Raw genomic sequence first — 22,419 nt, forward strand, 5'->3', positions numbered from 1 at the left:
GGCCTCTGAGCTGAGGCCTCTTCGAGCGGCTCAGGTCGAGGATCCAGAACGAGAGCTCCGTACAGCGCCCCATTAGAGGCTAGGAGTTGCCTACCCGCCCCAGGAGGCCGCTCGACAGATATCAGCTACTTCCGGACAAGCAATCGGCCTCGCCATGTTAATCTGTTCTTGCATATTCAGCGCGATTACTGCATATTCATGATCAAGGACGGCCCCAGTACTCCCCCTCTTCGGGAACCCACTTGGGAGGATCCGACCGGCCCCGCCTCCTTCATTACCGAATCTCAGAACAGACCATTTACCAGTGTGGGGGGGTGATATTAATGAGAAACTTTGGCTGAAAATGAAACCACACGCCAAACTAGAATAAAAGCGGCCTATATTTACCCTCGAATCTTCAAACCTTAAACCTCAGGGCGGGAGGTAGTAGCGAAGGGAGGCGGCGGGATAAAAAAATTCCCTTCCACTTCGTCATTTCAAAAGGTGACCCAGCCAGGGAGCTGGGGAGGGAGGATCAACGACGCGAGCGCGCGCCCCGTGCACGCCGGCGCAGGCGACCCCGTAGCGCAAGGGAGGGCGGGAAAGGAAGGGGCGGGGGAATGCCAGGGCGAATCTATAAAGGGCGTCATCCGGCCACTTCTCTCCTCAGAAGCGCCGAGAGCGCGGCCGGGACGGTTGGAGAAGAAGGCGGCTCCCGGAAGGGGGAGAGACAAACTGCCGTAACCTCTGCCGTTCTGGAGCCCGGTTACTTATTTATTCGTTACCCTTTCTCTTCTTCCTCCCCCAGAACCTTTTCCTTTCCCTTCCTCTTTTTATTTTCTTTTTGGGAGACGAAAAATCTCCGGAAAGGCGGAGGAGAGCTCCTTTCACCCCTTTTCGTTTCCCCGCCTCCTTCCCTCCCCCACCTTTTCCTCCTCCGGCTTTTTCCTCCCAACTCGGGGAGGTCCTTCCCGGCGGCCGCCCCGGCAGGGTCTGAGCACCTAGGTGCAGGCGGCGCAGGGTTTTTGTAGTGAGGTTTGCGCCTGCGCAGCGCGCCTGCCTCCGCGATGCATGGGGGTGGCCCCCCCTCCGGGGACAGCGCATGCCCGCTGCGCACCATCAAGAGAGTGCAGTTCGGAGTCCTCAGTCCGGATGAACTGGTAAGCGGCTCTGCCCTCTCACTCCTCCTCCCGCCCGCGTGGCGGGCGGGGCTTGACGGCCGCCGCGGAAACTTGGCGCATTTCCCTGCCCAAGGAAGACAGGCGGGGAGGATGGGTCAGCGGCGCCAAGGCAGTGCAGAGTCCAGCCTCGCGGCCAAGGAGAATTAAATTTTCATAGGGGGTCAGCAAGCTTAGCGCTGTGTCCGAGCTAGGGGCCGGGCCGCAGGAGGGGCTGGAGGATGAGAAGGAGGGCGAGAAGGTTGATTGGCTCCACACCGCAGTTACCGACGTTAAAAGATATCACACCAATCCTTTGGGTGAGAAGCCGAGCTCCAGATTTTTTTCCCTCCCCTTCTACAATTATTAATTGAGCACCTGCTACGTGATAGACGTGACAGACGGTGGGGATGCAGAGCTGAACAAGACAAAGACCCTGCCTTCTAGAGCACTTTCTTTGGGAAGGGGCAGGGGAGACAGACAATAAACACGAATAAATGAATGAACAGGATAATTCAGTTAAGGGCAAGTGCCTTGCATAAAGTGAAACGGTGTAATGCGATGGAGAGTGACCGAGGTGAGGCTGCTTTAGATGGGGTGGTGTCAGGGTATGGGAAGGCCTGTTTGAGGAGGTGACATTACTCGAATGATAAGAAGCAGCCAGTCTCCTAGGCCATAGATTCTAGGTCAGTAGCTTTTCAGGCAGAGGAAAGAGCAAGTGCAAAGTGCCTGAAGGAGGGAATAACTTGGTGTGCCTCGGGGGCTGAAAGGTGGCCAGGGTGGCTGGGGTGTAGTGGATGAGGAGAGTATTAAACCATTCTTGGGGAAGCATGAGGTGGGCAGTCCAGGTGGGATATTATAGATCATGGTAAGGAATCTGGATTTCATTCTATTTTCAGTAGGAAGTCATTGGAGAATTATAAGCAGGAGAGTGATATCAAGTTTACATTTAAAAAAAAATTACTACTTTGATGGTCCTGTGAAGAACTGGCTGGGGAGGAGAACTAAGAATGGAAGCAGGAAAGATCAGGGAGGAGGGAGAGCTGTTGGCCCTTTGGACGCCTTTGTGGAGCAAACTGGAGGAAGCCAGTGGGTTGGAGAGAATGGAATTGAATGGCTCTGTTTGTGGATGGAGACAAGTTTGCTAGAGGAGGAGGCTCAGCTGTAGGAAACTTGTGTCAGGAGTTAGAACCTCCTGAACTCAGACCACACCGAATAAATTCCAGATGGGGTTGAGGTTGAAATCTAAAAAACAAAACTGTAAAACACTTGAAAAATGCAGAAGGCTTTTGGGGGCTGATACCAGGGACAGAAACCCTTAACCTTCTCTAACCCCAAGTCTTGACTTGATTTTACTTCATAGCTGGTCAGTACCTGAAAGGATTAGTTTTTCTCTTTCTTGTTTCCTCAGTAGAATGTAAATTTCATGAGTGACTTTGTATTCACTTCTTTCTCCAGCATCTCAAATAGTGCCTGGCACATAATAGACATGTAATAAAAGTTACTTGAATAAATGAGTGAACGAAATAATTGTACAGGTACATAAAGATACATGTAGAAGGATTTTTATTTCAACATTTTGTGAAATTATAAATCACCTAATTATTTATTAGTAAGGATTCTATTGAATAACTCAGGGTTTATTACAATAGAACAAGACCTTCCCAGTAGGTTAAACCCCCTGATCCCCCGTTCCCAAACTGCTGAGACACCGCAGCAAACTCACAGGGGCCCAGTTAGAGATTTTAAATTTTTAAGAGAAGCACGGAAGCACAGCTGCGTTTGCCTGATGCCCTGGGAACTACTAGGTTGGGCAGTTCCCTTTCAGCGTTAGGTGGCGCCAGATCCCTTCTGATGACGTCATATCTTTGTGAAGCTGGGTTTTTAGCAGTTGCTAAATACTGGGCAAAAATCAGTGTAGAGCAAGAGATAAGAGTGGTGCTGGGGTGTGGATAAGGCCAAGAAGAGTTAGAGAATACTTTATAAAGAGGTGACATTTGAACTGGGTCTTAAAAATGAATAGAAGTTTGTTGGAAAGGCGGGCATGGGAAGAAAAGGAATTTTGAGGAATCTCTTGTGGTTGGAGCATAAATGTTGAGGACGGGGGACCTCGGGTGTCTAACCTGTTATCACGTGGGCAGTGAGAACCAGTGTTTGGATGAAGGATTGGGGGCTAAAGTAGTTTGTGTATAATTCAAAATCTAAGTTATGGTAGAGGGTTAGTCCAGAACATTCCAGGACAGCCCCTGGTCCAGTCTCAATGCCCGGAAGCAGAGGGAGTCCTTAGAAGGTGGCTGGCTTGGTGAGCATGGACTTGGAGCAGCGGGAGGTGAGAAGCTTTGAGTGTTATTTTCCTTAGGCCTCTCTCTAGTGACTCTTCTGGCGGCCAGATTCAGGTCTGCTCCTGCTCTTCTGTGTTTCATTCACGGTGAGCAAACCCCCTCTTTGTGTTTCTCATCAGACACGATGCAGCTGATGGGGTTCCAGCTTTGTGAATTTAGTCACCACAGGCCTGTCTCCCTGAGACTTCATCAGGTCATCTTGACGAGCGTGGTGGATGTTCAGAACCTCTTAGCCTTGCACCTGTAGACCATTTTGGTTTCCACCCAGCAGTGACTAACTAGATCCATTATGAGAGGATTATTGGTTTGACTGTAAGCGAACAACCTTCTGTCTCTTTTCAAGTTCTTTTTTTTCTTTTTTCAAGTTCTTCGAGGGCACTTCCCTGCAATGGAGGGTCCTAAGGCAGTTTGGTTCAGTTTAACAAACAATTATTGAGAGCCATCGGGTCCAGGGTGATAGAGGAATGCTACCTGCCTGAGAGATGCTTATAATCTATGGGGAAGACAAACCGCAGTGGATCATTGCATTGCATTATGAGATTTGCAGTGATGGAGGGATTATGGAAGCACAGAGTGGGGCTCACCAGTCTGGCTAGCGAGGCTGTGGAAAGGCTTCTTGGAAGAAGCAGTGCCTGAGCTGAGTCTTCAGATAGCAGTTTGTCTTGTGGGGAGGGCATCCCAAGCAGAGATACAAAGACCCCATGTACAAAGACCCCAAGTAGAGGAGCACATATGCTGGGTGATAGGGGGGCTGCTGGGGACTGAGCTACTGATGTGGAGGAAGAAAGGAAGGTGGAAACATCATAAAACTCTTTGTAAGCCGTCCTGCTGAATTTGGATATCATTCTGAGAACAAGAGAGCATGAAGATTAGATTTCCAAATTAGAAAGAGCACCCTGATCATAGTCTGGATGGGTAGGAGAGAAGGGCTGGTGACCCATGGAACCCTTGGATACATACCACAAAGGACAGGCCTGAGCTAGGGCAGTGGGCGTAGGGATGGAGAAGAGGGGCAAGATTCAAGAACGTGTTTGTTCAGGAGGTAAAAATAACCTGTACTTGGTGAATGATTGGATAATAACAGCTGTCATATATTGAACACCTATTCCATCCTGGGTTTAAGCAGGTTAATTAAATCCTTAATGGTTATATAGATGATAAGTGACAGAGCTAGAATTGCAAATTAGAGGTCTCTGACTCCAGGCCATGCTTGTTCCACTGCTTTATGACTGTGGGTAAGGAAGGGTAAGTGTTGGTTTCTGACTTGAGTTCCACTACCTTAGATGGGGACTAAAGGAAAAGGAGAGATTTTTGTGGAGAAGGGAGTTTGCTTTTAGACATGTTGGATTTGATTTATCAGGGGGATATCTACAGGGGGTTCAGTAGGTGGTTCAGTATGTTAATCCGAAGTCCAGAAGAAAGGTGAGGCCTGGAGGGTAGAGGTTTGTTGTGAGTAAATAGTGAGAATCATGGCATAACACTTGGGTGTGATGAGAAGTGTGGATGAGCTAAAACCTTGGGGAGTGGCAGTGTTTAAGGAGCAGACCAAGGCACCCATTTCCCCTTTGGTAGCCTTGAGTTTGTTTTCTATGTCTGTGAGTCTGTTTCTGTTTTGTAAATAAGTTCATTTGTATCATGTTTTAGATTCCACATGTAAGTGATGTTATATGATATTTGTCTTTGACTTCACTTAGCATGATAATCTCTAGGTCCATCCATGTTGCTGCAAATGGCATTATTTCGCTCTATTTTATGGCTGAGTGGTATTCTGTTGTATATATGTACCACGTCTTCTTTATCCATTCATTTGTCGATGGGCATTTAGGTTGCTTCCATGTCTTGGCTATTGTAAATAGTGCTGCTTCAAATCCTAGAGTGTAAGTAATTGTTTCTGCTGCAGTATAGTAGAATGGGATGAGCATATGTTTGGGATCGCAGGGGGGTGGGTTTGACTTCTGCAGGCTCCTTGAGATTGAGGCCTTGGGCAGTCACTTTACACAGCCTCAGGTTTCTCATGTCTAAGAGATACGAATTCACTCCTAGAAGGTTAGTGGTTAGGGTAAGAGAAACAAGATACATTAGGTACGTTTGGTACCTGGCATGAAGTTGACACTAAGATAGAAGCTTTTATTAAATTCTTCTAAGGGCTTCCCTCTGGAAGTTTAGCAGACCAAAGCTTAACTAATTTTAAAGTTCTTGGTTTTCAGTGTGTGAAAAGATGCCAGAGGTTTCCTTGAACAGCCTTTAGCTCAGAGCAGAAATCTCTTCTCCAAGTTGTACCCACTTCTGAGCCCGTCCTTCCCTCCCTTTCCTCCACTGAATTGGTCCCACTGAGTCCTGGCTCCACCTCTCCCAGGATTCCGGCCTTGGCTCTGCCTCCATCTCTTGAGGCTCCAGGGTTCACTTCTGCTCCAGATAATTTTCAACAACCTCTGCTCTAGCGACCCCCTCTCCTGTTCTATCCTAAAATATCTGAACATGGAAGGGTGCAGGTTGACCCAGGCCCTTGAGAAGGAGGAGGTGACAAGGATGGGGGCAAAGAGTGCCTAACTTTAGGAGCATGTCTTGGGCAGAACACCTGGGCTGTCATGATGGGGGTGCCTTACAGGGAGGTTCTGGCCTCGATTTCAGCTTTGGGAAAGAAACAAGGCATTGAATTTTTCCCTCTTGAAACAACTTTTATTTCTTTTGCTGTTAAATTCTGTAGATGACAGTGACCTAGAATTCAACCCAGTAGGATATCCAGGGTTCAAGTCCTAGAGGTAGGTGACTTGTACGGAGCCCAGAGTTGACCACACACTAGTCTGAGCGCCCCCTCCCACTCAGACAGTGACTGGAACGAGCTTTTGACTTGCGATATTTGACTTTGGCATTTCCACAGTCAAATATCACACACGCTGACCCCCATTTCCCTCGCTTCAGGCTAAACCTGCTTAGTTCTTCTGTAAGTAGTTTGGGGTTCTTTAAGGCCTTAGTACAGAGCTCCCCAGCCACGAAGTCTGGAAACTAGGAATCCTATTTAGTTGTTATTGGTCTTTCTTGTCTGCAGAAACGAATGTCTGTGACAGAGGGCGGCATCAAATACCCAGAGACCACCGAGGGAGGCCGCCCCAAGCTTGGGGGGCTGATGGATCCGAGGCAGGGGGTGATTGAGAGGACTGGCCGGTGCCAGACCTGTGCAGGTGAGCGCTGGGGGGGCCAGCACAGGACCCTAGAGGGAGGGAGAGGCTTGTCCTTACAGAAAGCCAGGACTGGGGGTGGACACCTGGAGACCTGGTCTCTGAGGTGAGTGCTGGGAGGAAAGTGTTGTATGTATGTCCCCACAGGAAACATGACAGAGTGTCCTGGCCACTTTGGCCACATTGAGCTGGCCAAACCCGTGTTCCATGTCGGCTTCCTGGTCAAGACGATGAAAGTTTTGCGCTGCGTCTGCTTCTTCTGCTCCAAATTGCTTGTGGACTCTGTGAGTGGGAGATGGGCTCTGGCCGGGGGGCGGGTTGCTGGGGGGTGGGCAGGGGAGCAGCCCCAACTGACCCCGCTCTGCCTTGTCCCCAGAACAACCCGAAGATCAAGGACATTTTGGCTAAGTCCAAGGGGCAGCCCAAGAAGCGGCTCACACACGTCTATGACCTCTGCAAGGGCAAAAACATCTGCGAGGGCGGGGAGGAGATGGACAACAAGTTCGGCGTGGAGCAGCCTGAGGGCGATGAGGATTTGACCAAAGAAAAGGTAGCCGGGGCTGCCCAGACTCTTGGGAGGGGCTGAGGGCTGGTCCCAGAGGCCCGGAGGGTAGAAGATGGGGAGGCAGTGGAAGCAGCAGGAGCCCGAAGGTCACAGAAGAGCGGGAGGGGCTGGCCCGGCCAGGTGTTGGGGGAGAAGGCCCGACCTCTGGGCTCTGATGGCCCCTCTGTCTCCTTGGAAGGGCCACGGCGGCTGTGGGCGGTACCAGCCCAGGATCCGGCGCTCCGGCCTGGAGCTGTATGCAGAGTGGAAGCACGTCAACGAGGACTCTCAGGAGAAGAAGATCCTGCTGAGTCCTGAGCGGGTGCACGAGATCTTCAAACGCATCTCAGATGAGGAGTGCTTCGTCCTGGGCATGGAGCCTCGCTACGCCCGGCCCGAGTGGATGATTGTCACTGTGCTGCCCGTGCCCCCGCTCTCTGTGCGGCCCGCCGTTGTGATGCAGGGCTCTGCCCGCAACCAGGTCAGCGCCTTCAAGGCCCTGCCGCCCAGCTAGGCCAGGTGTCTGCGCGGAGGGAGGCCCGTGGTGGGGGCGAAGGCGTGCGAGGGTGATGGACAGGTCACCTGCGCCTGAAGATACCCTGCCACTTGCTGGCTGTGTGAACTTTAGTGAGCCCCTTAAGGAGGTTAGAGCTCACAAAGGTGCTTCTGGATCTGTGAACCGAGGGCCCGGAGCTGCCGCCCAGGGTGGTGTGAAGGGAGGGTGAGAGGCACCGCGTGCTGGCACATGCAGGCCGAGCGCTCAGGGTTGGCTGGATTGTGATGGTTCTGACTTCCTGCCTCAGGATGACCTGACACACAAGCTGGCCGACATCGTGAAGATCAACAATCAGCTTCGGCGCAACGAGCAGAACGGCGCAGCCGCGCATGTCATCGCTGAGGACGTGAAGCTCCTCCAGTTTCACGTGGCCACCATGGTGGACAACGAGCTGCCTGGCTTGCCTCGTGTGAGTGGACGGGCTCCCTGTGCCCTGCGCCTGGAGGAAAGGGGGGGGGCCCCGGGGGGGGGCCAGTGCTGACTGCTGGGGTGCCCCCCACCCTGCGTTTCCTCACAGGCCATGCAGAAGTCTGGGCGTCCCCTCAAGTCCCTGAAGCAGCGGTTGAAGGGCAAGGAAGGCCGTGTGCGCGGGAACCTGATGGGCAAGCGGGTGGACTTCTCGGCCCGCACTGTCATCACCCCCGACCCCAACCTCTCCATTGACCAGGTTGGCGTGCCTCGCTCCATTGCCGCCAACATGACCTTTGCGGAGATCGTCACCCCCTTCAACATTGACAGGTGTGCTCAGTTCAGAAGCCCTGCCTGGAGGGGTCGGGGAGGGTGGGGGGAATGGGCTCGGAGCAAGAAGAAGAGAGTGTTGAAGTTTATTATTATTGTTATTATTATTATCATTGTTTTTTTAAAATTTCTTTTTGGCTTCGTTGGGTCTTCGTTGCTGCGTGCGGGCTTTCTCTAGTTGCGGCGAGCGGGGACTTCTCTTCGTTGCGGTGCGCGGGCTTCTCATTGCGGTGGCTTCTCTTGTTGCGGGAACACGGGCTCTGGGTGTGCGGGCTTTCTCTAGTTGCAGCATGCGGGCTCAGTAGTTGCAGCACCCGGGCCCTAGAGCACGTGGGCTTCAGTAGTTGTGGTGCACGGGCCTAGTTGCTCCGCGGCATGTGGGATCTTCCCAGACCAGGGATCGAACCCGTGTGCCCTGCATTGGCAGGCAGATTCTTAACCACTGCACCACCAGGGAAGTCCCAAGTGTCGAAGTTTAGAAGTTTGGGTTCCCACTTGGGGCTTTGGGGTGAGGGTGGCAACGAGGGCTTTTTTGGGAAGCATTTTGTTCATTGCATCCCTTTCCTTCCTAGACTTCAGGAACTAGTGCGCAGGGGGAACAGCCAGTACCCAGGGGCCAAGTACATCATCCGGGACAACGGTGATCGCATTGACCTGCGTTTCCACCCCAAGCCCAGTGACCTTCACCTGCAGACTGGCTATAAGGCATGTAATAGGCCAGGGCCTCTCTTACCTGAGCAGGAAGCTTTCTGGACTGGGGGCCAGTTGGAGTGGGCCGTCTGAGGCTGTCCTGTTCATTAGAATCCAAGCTTAAAAGACTCCTGCTGTCCTAGGCAAGCTTGTAGCTGCCAGCCCTTGGCATTCAAGGTGGGGGTCACGTAAGCCCACGGGCAGCAAGAGGGACACGGGGCAGAAAGAGGTCCGGGGGGAACAGAGCAGAAGGCTTCATGTTCGGAGTCTCTCGCGGTTTTCTTTCCCAGCTGAGTTTCCCGAGGTCTGGGGACTACGTCTTTGTTTTCTCTGATAGCCTGGAATCTAGCCCAGGGCCTGGCCCAAAGCTGGTGGTTGATAAGCGTTTCAAGTGAAATAACACCACAGTGTCGTCTGTTTCAAAGCATCTTAGGTCCCCTATCACTTCATTCTTAGCATACCTCCTTCACTGAGGGTTTTCCCACACCTCACCTCCTCAGGTGGAACGGCACATGTGCGATGGGGACATTGTTATCTTCAACCGGCAGCCAACTTTGCACAAAATGTCCATGATGGGACATCGGGTTCGCATCCTGCCCTGGTCTACTTTTCGCTTGAATCTTAGGTCAGTCCGCCGGCTGGGGCTGGGCTGGGCTGGGCTGCTCCCTGGGTCTCACTGTGGCATCTTTCCAACTCACTTCCCTCTTTGACTAGTGTGACAACTCCATACAATGCCGATTTTGATGGGGATGAGATGAACTTGCACCTGCCACAGTCCCTGGAGACGCGGGCTGAGATCCAGGAGCTCGCCATGGTGCCACGCATGATTGTCACCCCCCAGAGCAATCGCCCAGTTATGGGCATTGTGCAGGACACGCTGACCGCAGTGCGCAAATTCACCAAGAGGGACGTTTTCCTGGAGCGGGTGTGTGGTCCCTGGCTCGGGGAAACCTGGCCTGGGTGGGCAGGGGCCCAGCACAGCAAGGATGGGGGGAGGAGCAGTGACTTATGCCCTGACTTGCTCTGCGCTAACCTGTATGTGAGATAGCAGAAGGAAAGGGAGTGAGCAAAGATCGAGGCCAAAGATGGTGTATGGCTTTAGCTCCCCATTTAATTTCTTAAAATGTCATGTAAATTTAGGTATCATCTGGAAAGTAAAGGCGAAGAGAGAAATAAGACTTCGTTGAAATTCTGTTTATTTCTTTTTTACTTTCTCTTTATTTTCTAATTATTAAAAGTAATTTGTACTTATCGTTTAAAGAAAAAATCCCAAAGTCTCACTATCACAGTTAAGTTTTTAGTAATAGTTTGGAAAACACTTTTCTTGCCATCTCTTTGCCTTCAAAGTCTGGCTTTCCCCTTTGGGCAGCAAGGCCTCCCCTGACATTCCCAAGAGGTGAGACCTCCAGTTCTGACTTCTTGTCTTTCCTGCTCTTTTTCTCCAGGGGGAGGTGATGAACCTCCTGATGTTCCTGTCCACGTGGGACGGCAAGGTCCCACAGCCAGCCATCCTGAAGCCCCGGCCCCTGTGGACAGGGAAGCAGATCTTCTCCCTCATCATACCCGGCCACATCAACTGTATCCGCACCCACAGCACCCATCCCGACGATGAGGATAGTGGCCCTTACAAGCACATCTCTCCTGGGGACACCAAGGTAGGGCCTGGCTTCTGGATGTGTGGGGAAGGGCTTTGGACATGGAAGCCACAGCAGGGGCTGTGAATGGTGCTCTCTGCAGGTGGTGGTGGAGAACGGGGAGCTGATCATGGGCATCCTGTGTAAGAAGTCTTTGGGCACATCAGCTGGCTCCCTGGTCCACATCTCTTACCTAGAGATGGGTCATGACATCACCCGCCTCTTCTACTCCAACATTCAGACTGTCATTAACAACTGGCTCCTCATTGAGGGTAAGCCTAGGAGCTCTACCAAGTCCTCTATAAATCCTGTCCGTCTCACTTCTTACTGCTCTTCTTCCATCCCTTTCTCTTCCCCCCCTTGGATTTGGTGTCCCTCCATCTACTCTCTTGGCTGTGATTCCATCCCATGTTTCTTGGGAGTCCAAAGAAGGTGTTGCTGATGCTTCTTTTTATTTCTAGGTCATACCATTGGCATCGGGGACTCCATTGCTGATTCTAAGACTTACCAAGACATTCAGAACACTATTAAGAAGGCCAAGCAGGATGTAATAGAGGTGAGAGGGAAGGCTGGGCAAAGACTGAGTAAGAGGCTCTCAGTGGCTTTGAACTGAGGAGTGAAGGGGACATTGCGATTAGAGAGACGGGGACCAGAAGAGGTTGACGTCTTCCTGAGAACTCAGCCTCCTCCTGTGCACCCAGGTCATCGAGAAGGCCCATAACAACGAGCTGGAGCCCACCCCGGGCAACACTCTGCGGCAGACCTTTGAGAACCAGGTGAACCGCATTCTCAACGATGCCCGAGACAAGACTGGCTCCTCTGCCCAGAAATCCCTGTCTGAATACAACAACTTTAAGTCAATGGTTGTGTCCGGGGCTAAAGGTTCCAAGATCAACATCTCCCAGGTGGGGAGCCTTGTCTTTCCAGAACTGGGGCCACACTGAAGGTGGGGAGGAGGAGGGAAGGGGTGTGCTGCTGGGGGAGTTGGGGGAAAAGTATGGGGAACTCTCATTCTCAAGGCAGAGGGAGTTGGATGCACACCACCTTTTCTGTTCCCCAGGTCATTGCTGTCGTCGGGCAGCAGAACGTGGAGGGCAAGCGGATCCCGTTTGGGTTCAAGCACCGGACTCTGCCTCACTTCATCAAAGATGACTATGGGCCTGAGAGCCGTGGCTTTGTGGAGAACTCCTACCTGGCCGGCCTCACGCCCACCGAGTTCTTCTTCCATGCCATGGGGGGTCGTGAGGGGCTCATCGACACAGCTGTCAAGACTGCTGAGACTGGTGAGGACTTCGGATCCAGGGCCCTTCCACGGGCTGGTCCCAGAGAGGACCGCAGGCAGAGAAGCCCCTGGGGAGTTTGAGCGGGGTTCTCAGACTAAAGTCTTCTATCCACAGAGAAGTAATTTTGACCTTTGTGGAAAGAATAGAGACTAAAGGTCAAGAGTTAGGCAAACACTCTTGCTCTGGTTGCCGTGCAGCATTCCATGACGCAGGGCTAGAGCCTCAGGGTCTCTGCTCCTGACCTATCACATGGACGGTGTTTCCTAAGGGTCTCTACTGGGCCCTGGGTCCATCTGGTGGTGGGCATGGCTTTCACTGAGAGGCCTTGGGGATGATAGGCTACTAGCTGGCTCTCCTGAGGACCAGAGTGGCCAGCAGGTCTTGTCCTGAGATAGGGAGGCTCCTCTTCTTGCTCTGGGTCCCTCAGTTGATTCCCTCCCCCCTCAGGGTACATCCAGCGGCGGCTGATCAAATCCATGGAGTCGGTGATGGTGAAGTATGATGCCACCGTGCGGAACTCCATCAATCAGGTGGTACAGCTGCGCTATGGCGAAGACGGCCTGGCGGGCGAGAGCGTTGAGTTCCAGAACCTGGCTACCCTCAAGCCTTCCAACAAGGCTTTCGAGAAGAAGTGAGGAGGCGGCAGGCGGGTGGTTCTTGCCCCTTGCTCAGGGCCAGAGTTGTAGGGGTTCTCCTCCCCCAACACGGTGAGATCACCTGGACTGTGTCTTGCAGTGGACCTTATACCGCCTCTTCCCCACCCATCTGGCAGCAGCTGCAAGATGGGAGAGGACGGATGGAGACCAGAGTTGAGACCCGTCCCCACTTTGTACAGAGGGGTGGGCATAAGCTCAAGTCCCATTGGACATCCTTGGGTCTGGATCTTGTGTTTCCCCGCCCAGGATTCTTCACAGCCCTGTTTCTGTGGGCTGCAGACCTCAGGAGCCTCACACTGTTCCTTGATCAGGGCCCTCCTGCCCCTTGACTCCACCCCTGTCACCTGCAGGTTCCGCTTTGATTATACCAATGAGAGGGCCCTGCGGCGCACCCTGCAGGAGGACGTGGTGAAGGACGTGCTGAGCAACGCACACATTCAGAACGAGCTGGAGCGAGAATTTGAGCGGATGCGTGAGGACCGGGAGGTGCTCAGGGTCATCTTCCCAACTGGTGACAGCAAGGTGCGTGTGGGCGGGAAGGGCTGGGCTGGAGAAGTGCTGGCCCTGCATGGCTGTCCCTGACTTGGGGTCCTGCCTCCTTCCCTCCTGCCTCAGGTTGTCCTCCCCTGTAACCTGCTGCGCATGATCTGGAACGCTCAGAAGATCTTCCACATCAACCCTCGCCTCCCCTCTGACCTGCACCCCATCAAGGTGGTAGAGGGTGAGTACCTGCCTCAGGACCGCCAGGCCAGGCAGGCTCTGCTAGCAGCGTCCTGGTCTACAACCTCTTCATCCCTCGTTTGGCCCTTAGGTGTCAAGGAGCTGAGCAAGAAGCTGGTGATTGTGAATGGGGACGACCCACTGAGCCGGCAGGCCCAGGAGAACGCCACCCTGCTCTTCAACATCCACCTGCGGTCCACGCTGTGCTCCCGCCGCATGGCTGAGGAGTTTCGGCTCAGCGGAGAGGCCTTCGACTGGCTGCTCGGAGAGATCGAGTCCAAGTTCAACCAAGCCATTGTGAGTGTTGTACTCCTCACCCCAGCCTTGGTTCTGTCCTCTGATCCTTTGATTTCTCTGGGCTCTGAGAACAGCCCACCTCTGCCCATAATTGCATAATAATAGATCTCATTCACTGAGACACTGCTGTGAACCAAGTCCTGTGTTGGAGGCTTTATACCTTTATTCCTTAGCAGTCTTAAGAAGACCCTAGTAGGAGAGGGGCTGTTAGTCCCATGTTGCAGAGACAAAAAGTGAACCTTGAAGAGGCCAACACATGAAAAGATGCTCAATATCAGTAGCCGTCAGGGAAATGTAGTTCAAAACCACGATGAGATACCACTTCATGCTCCCTAGGGTGACTAAAAGAAAAAATAAACAAGTGTTGGCGAGGATATAGAGAAATTGGAGCGCTCATACACTGCTGGTGGGAATGTTGCAACTGCTTTGGAAAACAGTCTGGCAGTTTCTCAAAAGTTTAAACATAGAGTTACCATATGACCCAACAATTTCACTCCTAGGAATATGTCCAAGAGAATAGGAAGCACATGTCCACACAAAAACCCATACACAGATGTTCGGAGCAGTATTATTCATAATAGCCAAGCAGTGGAAACAACCTAAATGTTCATCCGTTGGTGAAGGATGAACAAGATAAGGGAATATTATGCTGTGGTAAAAAGTAATGAGCTGTCAAGGCACAAAAAATGACAGTGATCAACTTTAAATAGTATTACTAAGTAAAGAAGCCAGTCTGAAAAGGCTACATACTATATGATTCCAATTAAAAGATTAAATTTTGGGGACTTCCTTGGAGGTCCAGTGGTTAAGACTTTGCACTTCCACTGCAGGGGGTGTGGGTTTGATCCCTGGTCAGGGAGCTAAGATCCTACATGCCTTGTGGCCAAAAATCCAAAATGTAAAATAAAAGCAATATTGTAACAAATTCAATAAAGACTTTAAAAATGGTCCATGTCAAAAAAAACTTTAAAAAGAAAGATTAAATTTTATGGTATGTGATTATATCTCAATTAAAATAATGCATTGGGGAGCTTCCCACTTAGAAGACTATTATCAAATGAATATTTACCCTGTAACTTTAGCACCCAGTACTTTTGGAAATGTGGGGTTTAGATGACATAGCCCTATTCCTGGGTGTGCAGCACGGCGGGGGCTAAATGGCGGGTGTAAATTGAAATGCCGTCTGAGGAAGGGGATGATCAAATAAGACCCTGATTTATTTAAGTCTCTGCCTTTTCCAGACACCTCTGCCCAGCCCTGACAGTGTCTCACTCTCATTCACCAGTGGGAGGGATTTGCTCTCTGAGGCTAGCTCTTCTTACTCCCCAGGCCCATCCTGGGGAAATGGTGGGAGCTCTGGCTGCACAGTCCCTTGGAGAACCTGCCACCCAGATGACCCTGAACACCTTCCACTATGCTGGTGTGTCCGCCAAGAATGTGACGCTGGGTGTGCCCCGACTTAAGGAGCTCATCAACATTTCCAAGAAGCCAAAGACCCCCTCACTTACTGTCTTCCTGCTGGGCCAGTCTGCTCGCGATGCTGAGAGAGCCAAGGTGCGGCTTAGGGTAACGGGCTACCTGGCCGGAGGAGGAGGGGACTCCTTCCTTAAGTAAAGGGTTTGGCAGTCCCTCTGCAGGTGGGTTTGAAGAGGCTTTGGAGCCACCCAAATGCCTGTCACGAATCCCTTTTTTTCCCCAGGATATTCTGTGCCGCCTGGAACATACAACGTTGAGGAAGGTGACTGCCAACACGGCCATCTACTATGACCCCAACCCGCAGAGCACGGTGGTGGCAGAGGATCAGGAGTGGGTGAATGTCTACTACGAGATGCCTGACTTTGATGTGGCCCGAATCTCCCCCTGGCTTTTGCGGGTGGAGCTGGACCGGAAGCACATGACTGATCGGAAGCTGACAATGGAGCAGATTGCCGAAAAGATCAACGCTGGTGAGGCTGGGAGGTCCTGCCTGGGCTCCCCGCACTCCCTGTGCTGTCCCCGTGCTCTCGTCCCAGACAGGGCGCCCACACCCACCACCTTCCACTCACTGGCTCTGCTCCTCCAGGGCACCTCTTCTCCAGGTCCCCTCTGCACTGCTTTTTCCTTCTCATCGTTTCCCCTCCCTCTTTCTAGAAGGGTTCTGTGGGAAGGAGGGGAAAGCCGGAAGAGAGCCCATATGGGGAGAGCTGTGGATGAGCCATGAGCAGAAGCAGTCCTGCAGCTGCAGTTGTTCTCATTTTCCCAGGTTTCGGTGATGACTTGAATTGCATCTTTAACGATGATAATGCAGAGAAGCTGGTGCTTCGTATCCGCATCATGAACAGTGATGAAAACAAGATGCAAGAGGTAAACGGGACCCAAGCAGAAATTTATACGTCAGACATAGAAAACCGTTAAATCTGGTTCCTGACCAAAAACATTAAAATGAAAGCAGCGTTGAGTGCCAGTCACACCACCTAAAGTAGAGATGGGGGGAGGGTGGGTAGCAATGATCTGCAAAACTTTTAGCAGCAAAAGATCTTTGAAATGTGAAGTAGCAGCCATATAGATAAAACAGACGGTGTTGGGGAATTCTCTGGCCGTCCACTGGTTAGGACTCCACGCTTTCACTGCCTAGGGCGCATGTTCAATCCCTGGTCGCGGAACTAAGATCCAGCAAGCTGCGGGGTGCGGCCAAAAAAAAAAAAAGCCCCAAAACAGACGGTGTTGATTTGGGGTGTCCCATAGCCCGGTCACTTGTCTCTCTCCTCCCTGTGGCTCCTGTGTGAGGGCAGGTCGGACAGTAGGAATTGCTGTGTCCTAGGGAAAGTGGTGTGACAGTGGGTGAAACAAGACCCAGGAAAATGTTTGATCAGTGACTTCACTCCTGGGCATGGCTCCTAAAAAATTGTTCAGCAGATGTGGATACCTTAATAATAAAAACTCAGAACTTACTATTGAACTGGAGGAGAGTAGATAAGAATGTGTGGATACACGTCCATTAGAGATCACACGTCAAGGCGTTAGTGGGCGGGCGAATGCTCGGTGGGTGCCAGGACGAGAGCAGAGGTGCTGTGCGCTTTGTTACAGCCCTTGGAGCACGCACACAGAGTGGGAATCGTGTTAAGGTGGTGGAGTGTGGCTGCCTTTTCTGAGGTTTTTTTAAATACCATCGTAAAAACACGATAGAAAGTAACCTCACTGGAACTGAAGAGGGCAGGTCTGGGCCACACCTGGCTCTCCAGGTCAGGCTGTGGTTTGGGGTGAGGGCGGGGAGAGACCGGAGGATCCTAGGAGGGCTGACTCGCTCTTGTTGCAGGAAGAGGAGGTGGTGGACAAGATGGATGACGACGTCTTCCTGCGCTGCATCGAGTCCAACATGCTGACAGATATGACCCTGCAGGGCATCGAGCAGATCAGCAAGGTCAGCCGTCCCCTCCCTGCAGCCCGTCCACCCCCGCTTCCCTCCCTCCCCACCCCCAACCACCCAGCCTGAGCTCGCTCTGTCCCCCTGCAGGTGTACATGCACTTGCCGCAGACAGACAACAAGAAGAAGATCATCATCACAGAGGACGGGGAGTTCAAGGCCTTGCAGGAGTGGATCCTGGAGACGGATGGCGTGAGCCTCATGCGGGTGCTGAGCGAGAAGGACGTGGACCCTGTGCGCACCACGTCCAACGACATCGTGGAGATCTTCACAGTGAGCCCCTCAGAGCCTTCTTCCCAGAGCTCAGCCTTCTTACCGGGTCCCTCTGGCTCAAGGCCTCCTCCCTAGGTCTCGGACAGTGGTTGCGGTCCGTGCTCTCCCCTCAGGAGAGGGGTTGGTCAGGTGGTTTTATGCCTGAATCCACTTTTGCGTCTGGGCTTCACTGACTCCTGACTGTCCCTCTGTGGATCTGGGTGGTGGCGGCAGCGGGAGGAGAGCAGTTACTCGGTCTTGACCCTTCCCCCCCCCCCCCCCAATCCCCATGCCAGGTGCTGGGCATAGAAGCCGTGCGGAAGGCCCTGGAGCGGGAGCTATACCATGTCATCTCCTTCGATGGTTCCTACGTCAATTATCGGCACTTGGCTCTCCTGTGTGATACCATGACCTGTCGTGGCCACTTGATGGCCATCACCCGACACGGAGTCAACCGCCAGGATACCGGACCTCTCATGAAGTGCTCCTTTGAGGAAACGGTAATGGCAGAAGTTCTGTGCGGGTGGAAGGAGAGAGAGCAGGGAGGAGGGATTGCTGTGGGAAGAGGGCATCCTGCACTGTGTGTGATGGGCCTCGGTGCGGTTCCATTGTTGGGTGGGTGGCTGTAACAATGGTGGGACATGGTGGGGCGGGGTCTGACGGCACGCCCCCTCTTCTGAGGTTTAGGTGGATGTGCTTATGGAAGCAGCTGCACATGGAGAGAGCGACCCCATGAAGGGGGTGTCTGAGAACATCATGCTGGGCCAGCTGGCTCCAGCCGGCACTGGCTGTTTTGACCTCCTGCTCGATGCAGAGAAGTGCAAGTATGGCATGGAGATCCCCACCAACATCCCTGGCTTGGGGGCTGCCGGACGTGAGTACAAGGGGCTACGAGGAGGAGGTGGGGCGGTGGGGAGGATGCGTGTGGGCGCGGCGGCCAGTCGCGGTGCTGTTCTTTGTGGGTCACTGTGTGCCTCTCTGCAGCCACCGGCATGTTCTTCGGCTCGGCCCCCAGTCCCATGGGAGGAATTTCTCCAGCCATGACACCCTGGAACCAGGGCGCAACCCCAGCCTACGGCGCCTGGTCCCCCAGTGTTGGTGAGTGGCCAGCCGGGAAGACAGCCCTCTGGGTGATTCGGAGGGCGGTGGGCTGGCCTCATGAGGCGTCCCCATGTGGAGACGCTGGGGGCTCTGGGAGCGTGTTGGGCTCCAGCTCTGGTTTTAACTAACGTTTCTCTCACTTCGCAGGGAGCGGGATGACCCCGGGGGCAGCAGGCTTCTCTCCCAGTGCTGCTTCAGATGCCAGTGGCTTCAGCCCTGGTTACTCCCCGGCCTGGTCTCCCACGCCGGGTTCCCCGGGCTCCCCTGGCCCCTCAAGCCCGTATATCCCCTCACCAGGTGAGTTGTCCTTGTCTGTCAAGGCCAAGTTCATTTCCTCCTTGATCTTCCTTCTGGGTGAGTCTCTCCATCACTTAATGCCTTTCTGCTTCTCTCCCACAGGGGGTGCCATGTCTCCCAGCTACTCCCCAACGTCGCCTGCCTACGAGCCCCGCTCCCCTGGGGGCTACACGCCCCAGAGTCCCTCTTACTCCCCCACTTCACCCTCCTACTCCCCTACGTCTCCATCCTATTCTCCAACCAGCCCCAACTACAGCCCCACGTCACCCAGCTACTCCCCGACCTCGCCCAGCTACTCCCCGACCTCACCCAGCTACTCCCCGACCTCGCCCAGCTACTCCCCGACCTCGCCCAGCTACTCCCCGACCTCGCCCAGCTACTCGCCCACTTCCCCAAGCTACTCGCCCACATCACCTAGCTACTCGCCCACCTCTCCCAGCTACTCGCCCACCTCACCCAGTTACTCGCCAACTTCACCCAGCTACTCGCCCACCTCACCCAGCTACTCGCCGACATCTCCAAGCTATTCGCCGACATCACCAAGCTACTCACCAACTTCCCCAAGTTACTCACCCACCAGCCCTAACTATTCTCCAACCAGTCCCAATTACACCCCGACGTCACCCAGCTATAGCCCAACATCCCCCAGCTACTCACCGACTAGTCCCAACTACACACCAACGAGCCCCAACTACAGCCCAACCTCTCCAAGCTACTCTCCGACTTCACCCAGCTACTCCCCGACCTCACCAAGCTACTCCCCTTCGAGCCCACGATACACACCACAGTCTCCCACCTATACCCCGAGCTCACCCAGCTACAGCCCCAGCTCGCCCAGCTACAGCCCAACTTCGCCAAAGTACACCCCAACCAGTCCTTCCTACAGCCCCAGCTCACCGGAGTACACCCCGACCTCTCCCAAGTACTCACCTACCAGCCCGAAATATTCGCCCACTTCCCCCAAGTACTCTCCTACCAGCCCCACCTACTCGCCCACCACTCCAAAATACTCACCGACATCTCCTACTTACTCACCAACCTCTCCGGTCTACACCCCAACCTCCCCCAAGTATTCACCCACTAGCCCCACCTACTCACCCACCTCCCCCAAGTACTCGCCCACCAGCCCCACCTACTCGCCCACTTCCCCCAAAGGCTCGACCTACTCGCCCACCTCCCCTGGCTACTCACCCACCAGCCCCACCTATAGCCTCACCAGCCCAGCCATCAGTCCCGATGACAGTGATGAGGAGAACTGAGGGTGAGCAGTGCGCAGTGGCACCCGGCTAGGTGAAGGGCGGCTTCAGCGTGTTCCGCAGTCCTCCCCTCCCCTGTGGGGTGCAGGCCCCGGTCCAGCTCCCTTGTACATAGCTCCTTGTGACAAAGTTCCCTGTTGAGGTTCTGGTCCCATTTCTGCCGGGGCTTTTGTCTTGTTCTCCACTTGTGCCGTCTCAGAACCCACTCGCCTGCAGTGGTGTTCTTCTTGCCCTACCTACCTGAGGCCTGTCCCCAGATCCAGGATCCTCCTTGCCTATGGCTTGATTCGGGGGGTAAAGGGTATTTTAACTTTTTTGGGGTAATTCCTGCTCTGGGTCGTTACATCTGATCCTCTGGAAGAACAAAGCGAAAGCTGCCTTTTGTTTGTTACTTTTTGAAGTTGAAATAAAGTTTACTAATTTTGACCAGAAGTGTGGCTGTTGAGTGCTTTATTAGGAGGCAAGAATATCCAGGCCCCTACTCCCTGCCTGGGCTGCTCTTCCATTTATCATGTTTTAGCTGATCCCTGCTAATGGGGCAGGGGCAGGAAAATGAGCACAGACAGTACATTCACCGAACAAACACCTACTTTGTGCCAGGCTTTGCTCTGTCCCGGCTTTGTGGTTGAACAGATAGAGGCCTTGTCCTGCATTAAAGCAATATTGACATAACATCTTTTTAACCGATTTTACTGATTATCATAATATGTAATTTAGAAAAGTACAGAAAGGTGCAGTACAGAAGCAGAAAAATTATTGCCCTTAACACCACCACCAGGAGGCATGTTTTCTTTGGGTATTTTTCCTACCTGTTTCTCAAGTCACTTCTAATCAGTCTTTGTTTTGGCCTCAAACCAACAATGAGAAGATTATGGTTACTAGGATATGTATTAAAGCTGAAGTTAAAGAACTTGGTGATAATTTGCTATTTTCAGTTGGCCATTTCATATTTTGTTTCATTAGTTCCTTTTTTTTATTTTGGCCATGTGGCTTGCAGGATCTCAGTTCCCTGACCAAGGATTGAACCCAGGCCCATGGCAGTGAAAGCCCAGAATCCTAACCACTAGGCCACCAGGGAACTCCCTGAAATATTTCAAAGGATAGTTTAGAAAGTAACATGGGGACTTCCCTGGTCATCCAGTGGGTAGGACTCTGTTGCTCCCAATGCAGCGGGCCCAGGTTCAATCCCTGGTCAGGGAATTAGATCCTACATGCATCCTGTGCAACTAAGAGTTCGCATGCTGCAACTAAGAAGCCTGCATGCCACAACTAAGAAGTCAGAAGCCTGCATGCCACAACTAAGAAGTCCGCATGCTGCAACTAGAAGAGCCCACATGGGGCTTCCCTGGTGGCGCAGTGGTTGAGAATCTGCCTGCCAATGCAGGGGACACGGGTTCGAGCCCTGGTCTGGGAAGATCCCACATGCCGCGGAGCAACTAGGCCCGTGAGCCACAACTGCTGAGCCTGCGCATCTGGAGCCTGTGCTCCGCAACAAGAGAGGCCGCAATAGTGAGAGGCCCGCGCACCACGATGAAGAGTGGCCCCCACTTGCTGCAACTAGAGAAAGCCCTCGCACAGAAACGAAGACCCAACACAGCCATAAATAAATTAAAAAAAAAAAAAAAAAAAGATCCCGCATGCCATGTGCTGCAACTAAGACCCAGCACGGCCAAAATAAATAAATAAAAATAAATATTGAAAAAAAGAAGAAACATGGCCAAGATCTATTAACTTATCACTAAGCTTATAGGCGGTAGATACCATTTTGCAGTATTTAATCCAGATCTTAAATTGTTTTGAAAGAGATGACTTGTTTTTATAAAAGGGTATTATAAAAGATCCAAGCACGGTAGAAAAAAGAATAACATCTTCCCAATCCCCTGAATTACTGTTGGCAATTGGTGAACATAATTCCAGACAGCTCTTTCACCGTATAGAATGATAGAAAGTTAGATAGAAAGAAATGGCTTTTTTCCTTGTGATGAGAACTCAGGATTTACTTTTTTTTTTTTTAAGGTTTTTTTTTTAAGATTTCTTTTTTTTTTAGTATTTATTTATTAGGTTGCATTGGGTCTTAGTTGCAGCAGGCGGGCTCCTTAGTTGTGGTATGTGAACTCTTAGTTGCGGCATGCACGTGGGATCTAGTTCCCCGACCAGAGATCGAACTCGGGCCCCGTGCATTGGGAGTGCGGAGTCTTAACCACTGTGCCACCAGGGAAGTCCCAGGATTTACTTTTTCAACAACTTTCCAATATACCATACAGCAGTGTTAACTATAGTCATCATGTTGTACATGACATCCCCAGTACTTATTTATCTAACAACTGAAAGTTTG

The 22,419-nt window shown here is 52.4% G+C and overlaps 1 protein-coding gene across 2 annotated transcripts; it reads left to right on the forward strand.

Annotated features, from left to right (window-relative positions):
• Positions 1-962: 962 nt before the first annotated feature.
• On the forward strand, positions 963-20,516 carry POLR2A (RNA polymerase II subunit A). Of its 2 annotated transcripts, none has more exons than XM_059906559.1 (29): positions 963-1,139; positions 6,528-6,660; positions 6,805-6,941; positions 7,034-7,207; positions 7,401-7,682; positions 8,005-8,166; positions 8,275-8,495; positions 9,068-9,200; positions 9,686-9,810; positions 9,900-10,110; positions 10,631-10,840; positions 10,923-11,091; positions 11,281-11,375; positions 11,521-11,724; positions 11,880-12,102; positions 12,550-12,733; positions 13,109-13,280; positions 13,374-13,479; positions 13,570-13,775; positions 15,105-15,329; positions 15,475-15,721; positions 16,018-16,118; positions 17,071-17,175; positions 17,269-17,451; positions 17,727-17,930; positions 18,118-18,304; positions 18,415-18,528; positions 18,679-18,828; positions 18,931-20,516. In XM_059906559.1, the coding sequence occupies exons 1-29, from the start codon at positions 1,047-1,049 to the stop codon at positions 20,085-20,087; spliced, it is 5,913 nt and encodes a 1,970-aa protein (XP_059762542.1). In that variant the 5' UTR covers positions 963-1,046; the 3' UTR covers positions 20,088-20,516. The 2 variants fall into 2 exon arrangements, with proteins under 2 accessions (XP_059762542.1, XP_059762543.1); XM_059906560.1 differs by lacking the exon at positions 963-1,139 and adding an exon at positions 6,219-6,240.
• The last annotated feature ends 1,903 nt before the right edge of the window (positions 20,517-22,419 follow it).

The sequence above is a fragment of the Balaenoptera ricei genome, chromosome 20 (genome assembly GCF_028023285.1).
Source record: "Balaenoptera ricei isolate mBalRic1 chromosome 20, mBalRic1.hap2, whole genome shotgun sequence".
NCBI classification, from domain to species: Eukaryota; Metazoa; Chordata; class Mammalia; order Artiodactyla; family Balaenopteridae; genus Balaenoptera; species Balaenoptera ricei.

What these genes read in the sequence shown, in the direction of transcription:
- POLR2A (XM_059906559.1), top strand. Translation starts at nt 1,047, where the DNA reads ATGCATGGGGGTGGCCCCCCCTCCGGGGACAGCGCATGCCCGCTGCGC. An exon ending in CCAAGATCAACATCTCCCAG is followed by an intron (nt 11,725 to 11,879) that starts GTGGGGAGCCTT and finishes TCTGTTCCCCAG; the next exon opens with GTCATTGCTGTCGTCGGGCA. An exon ending in AACAAGGCTTTCGAGAAGAA is followed by an intron (nt 12,734 to 13,108) that starts GTGAGGAGGCGG and finishes TGTCACCTGCAG; the next exon opens with GTTCCGCTTTGATTATACCA.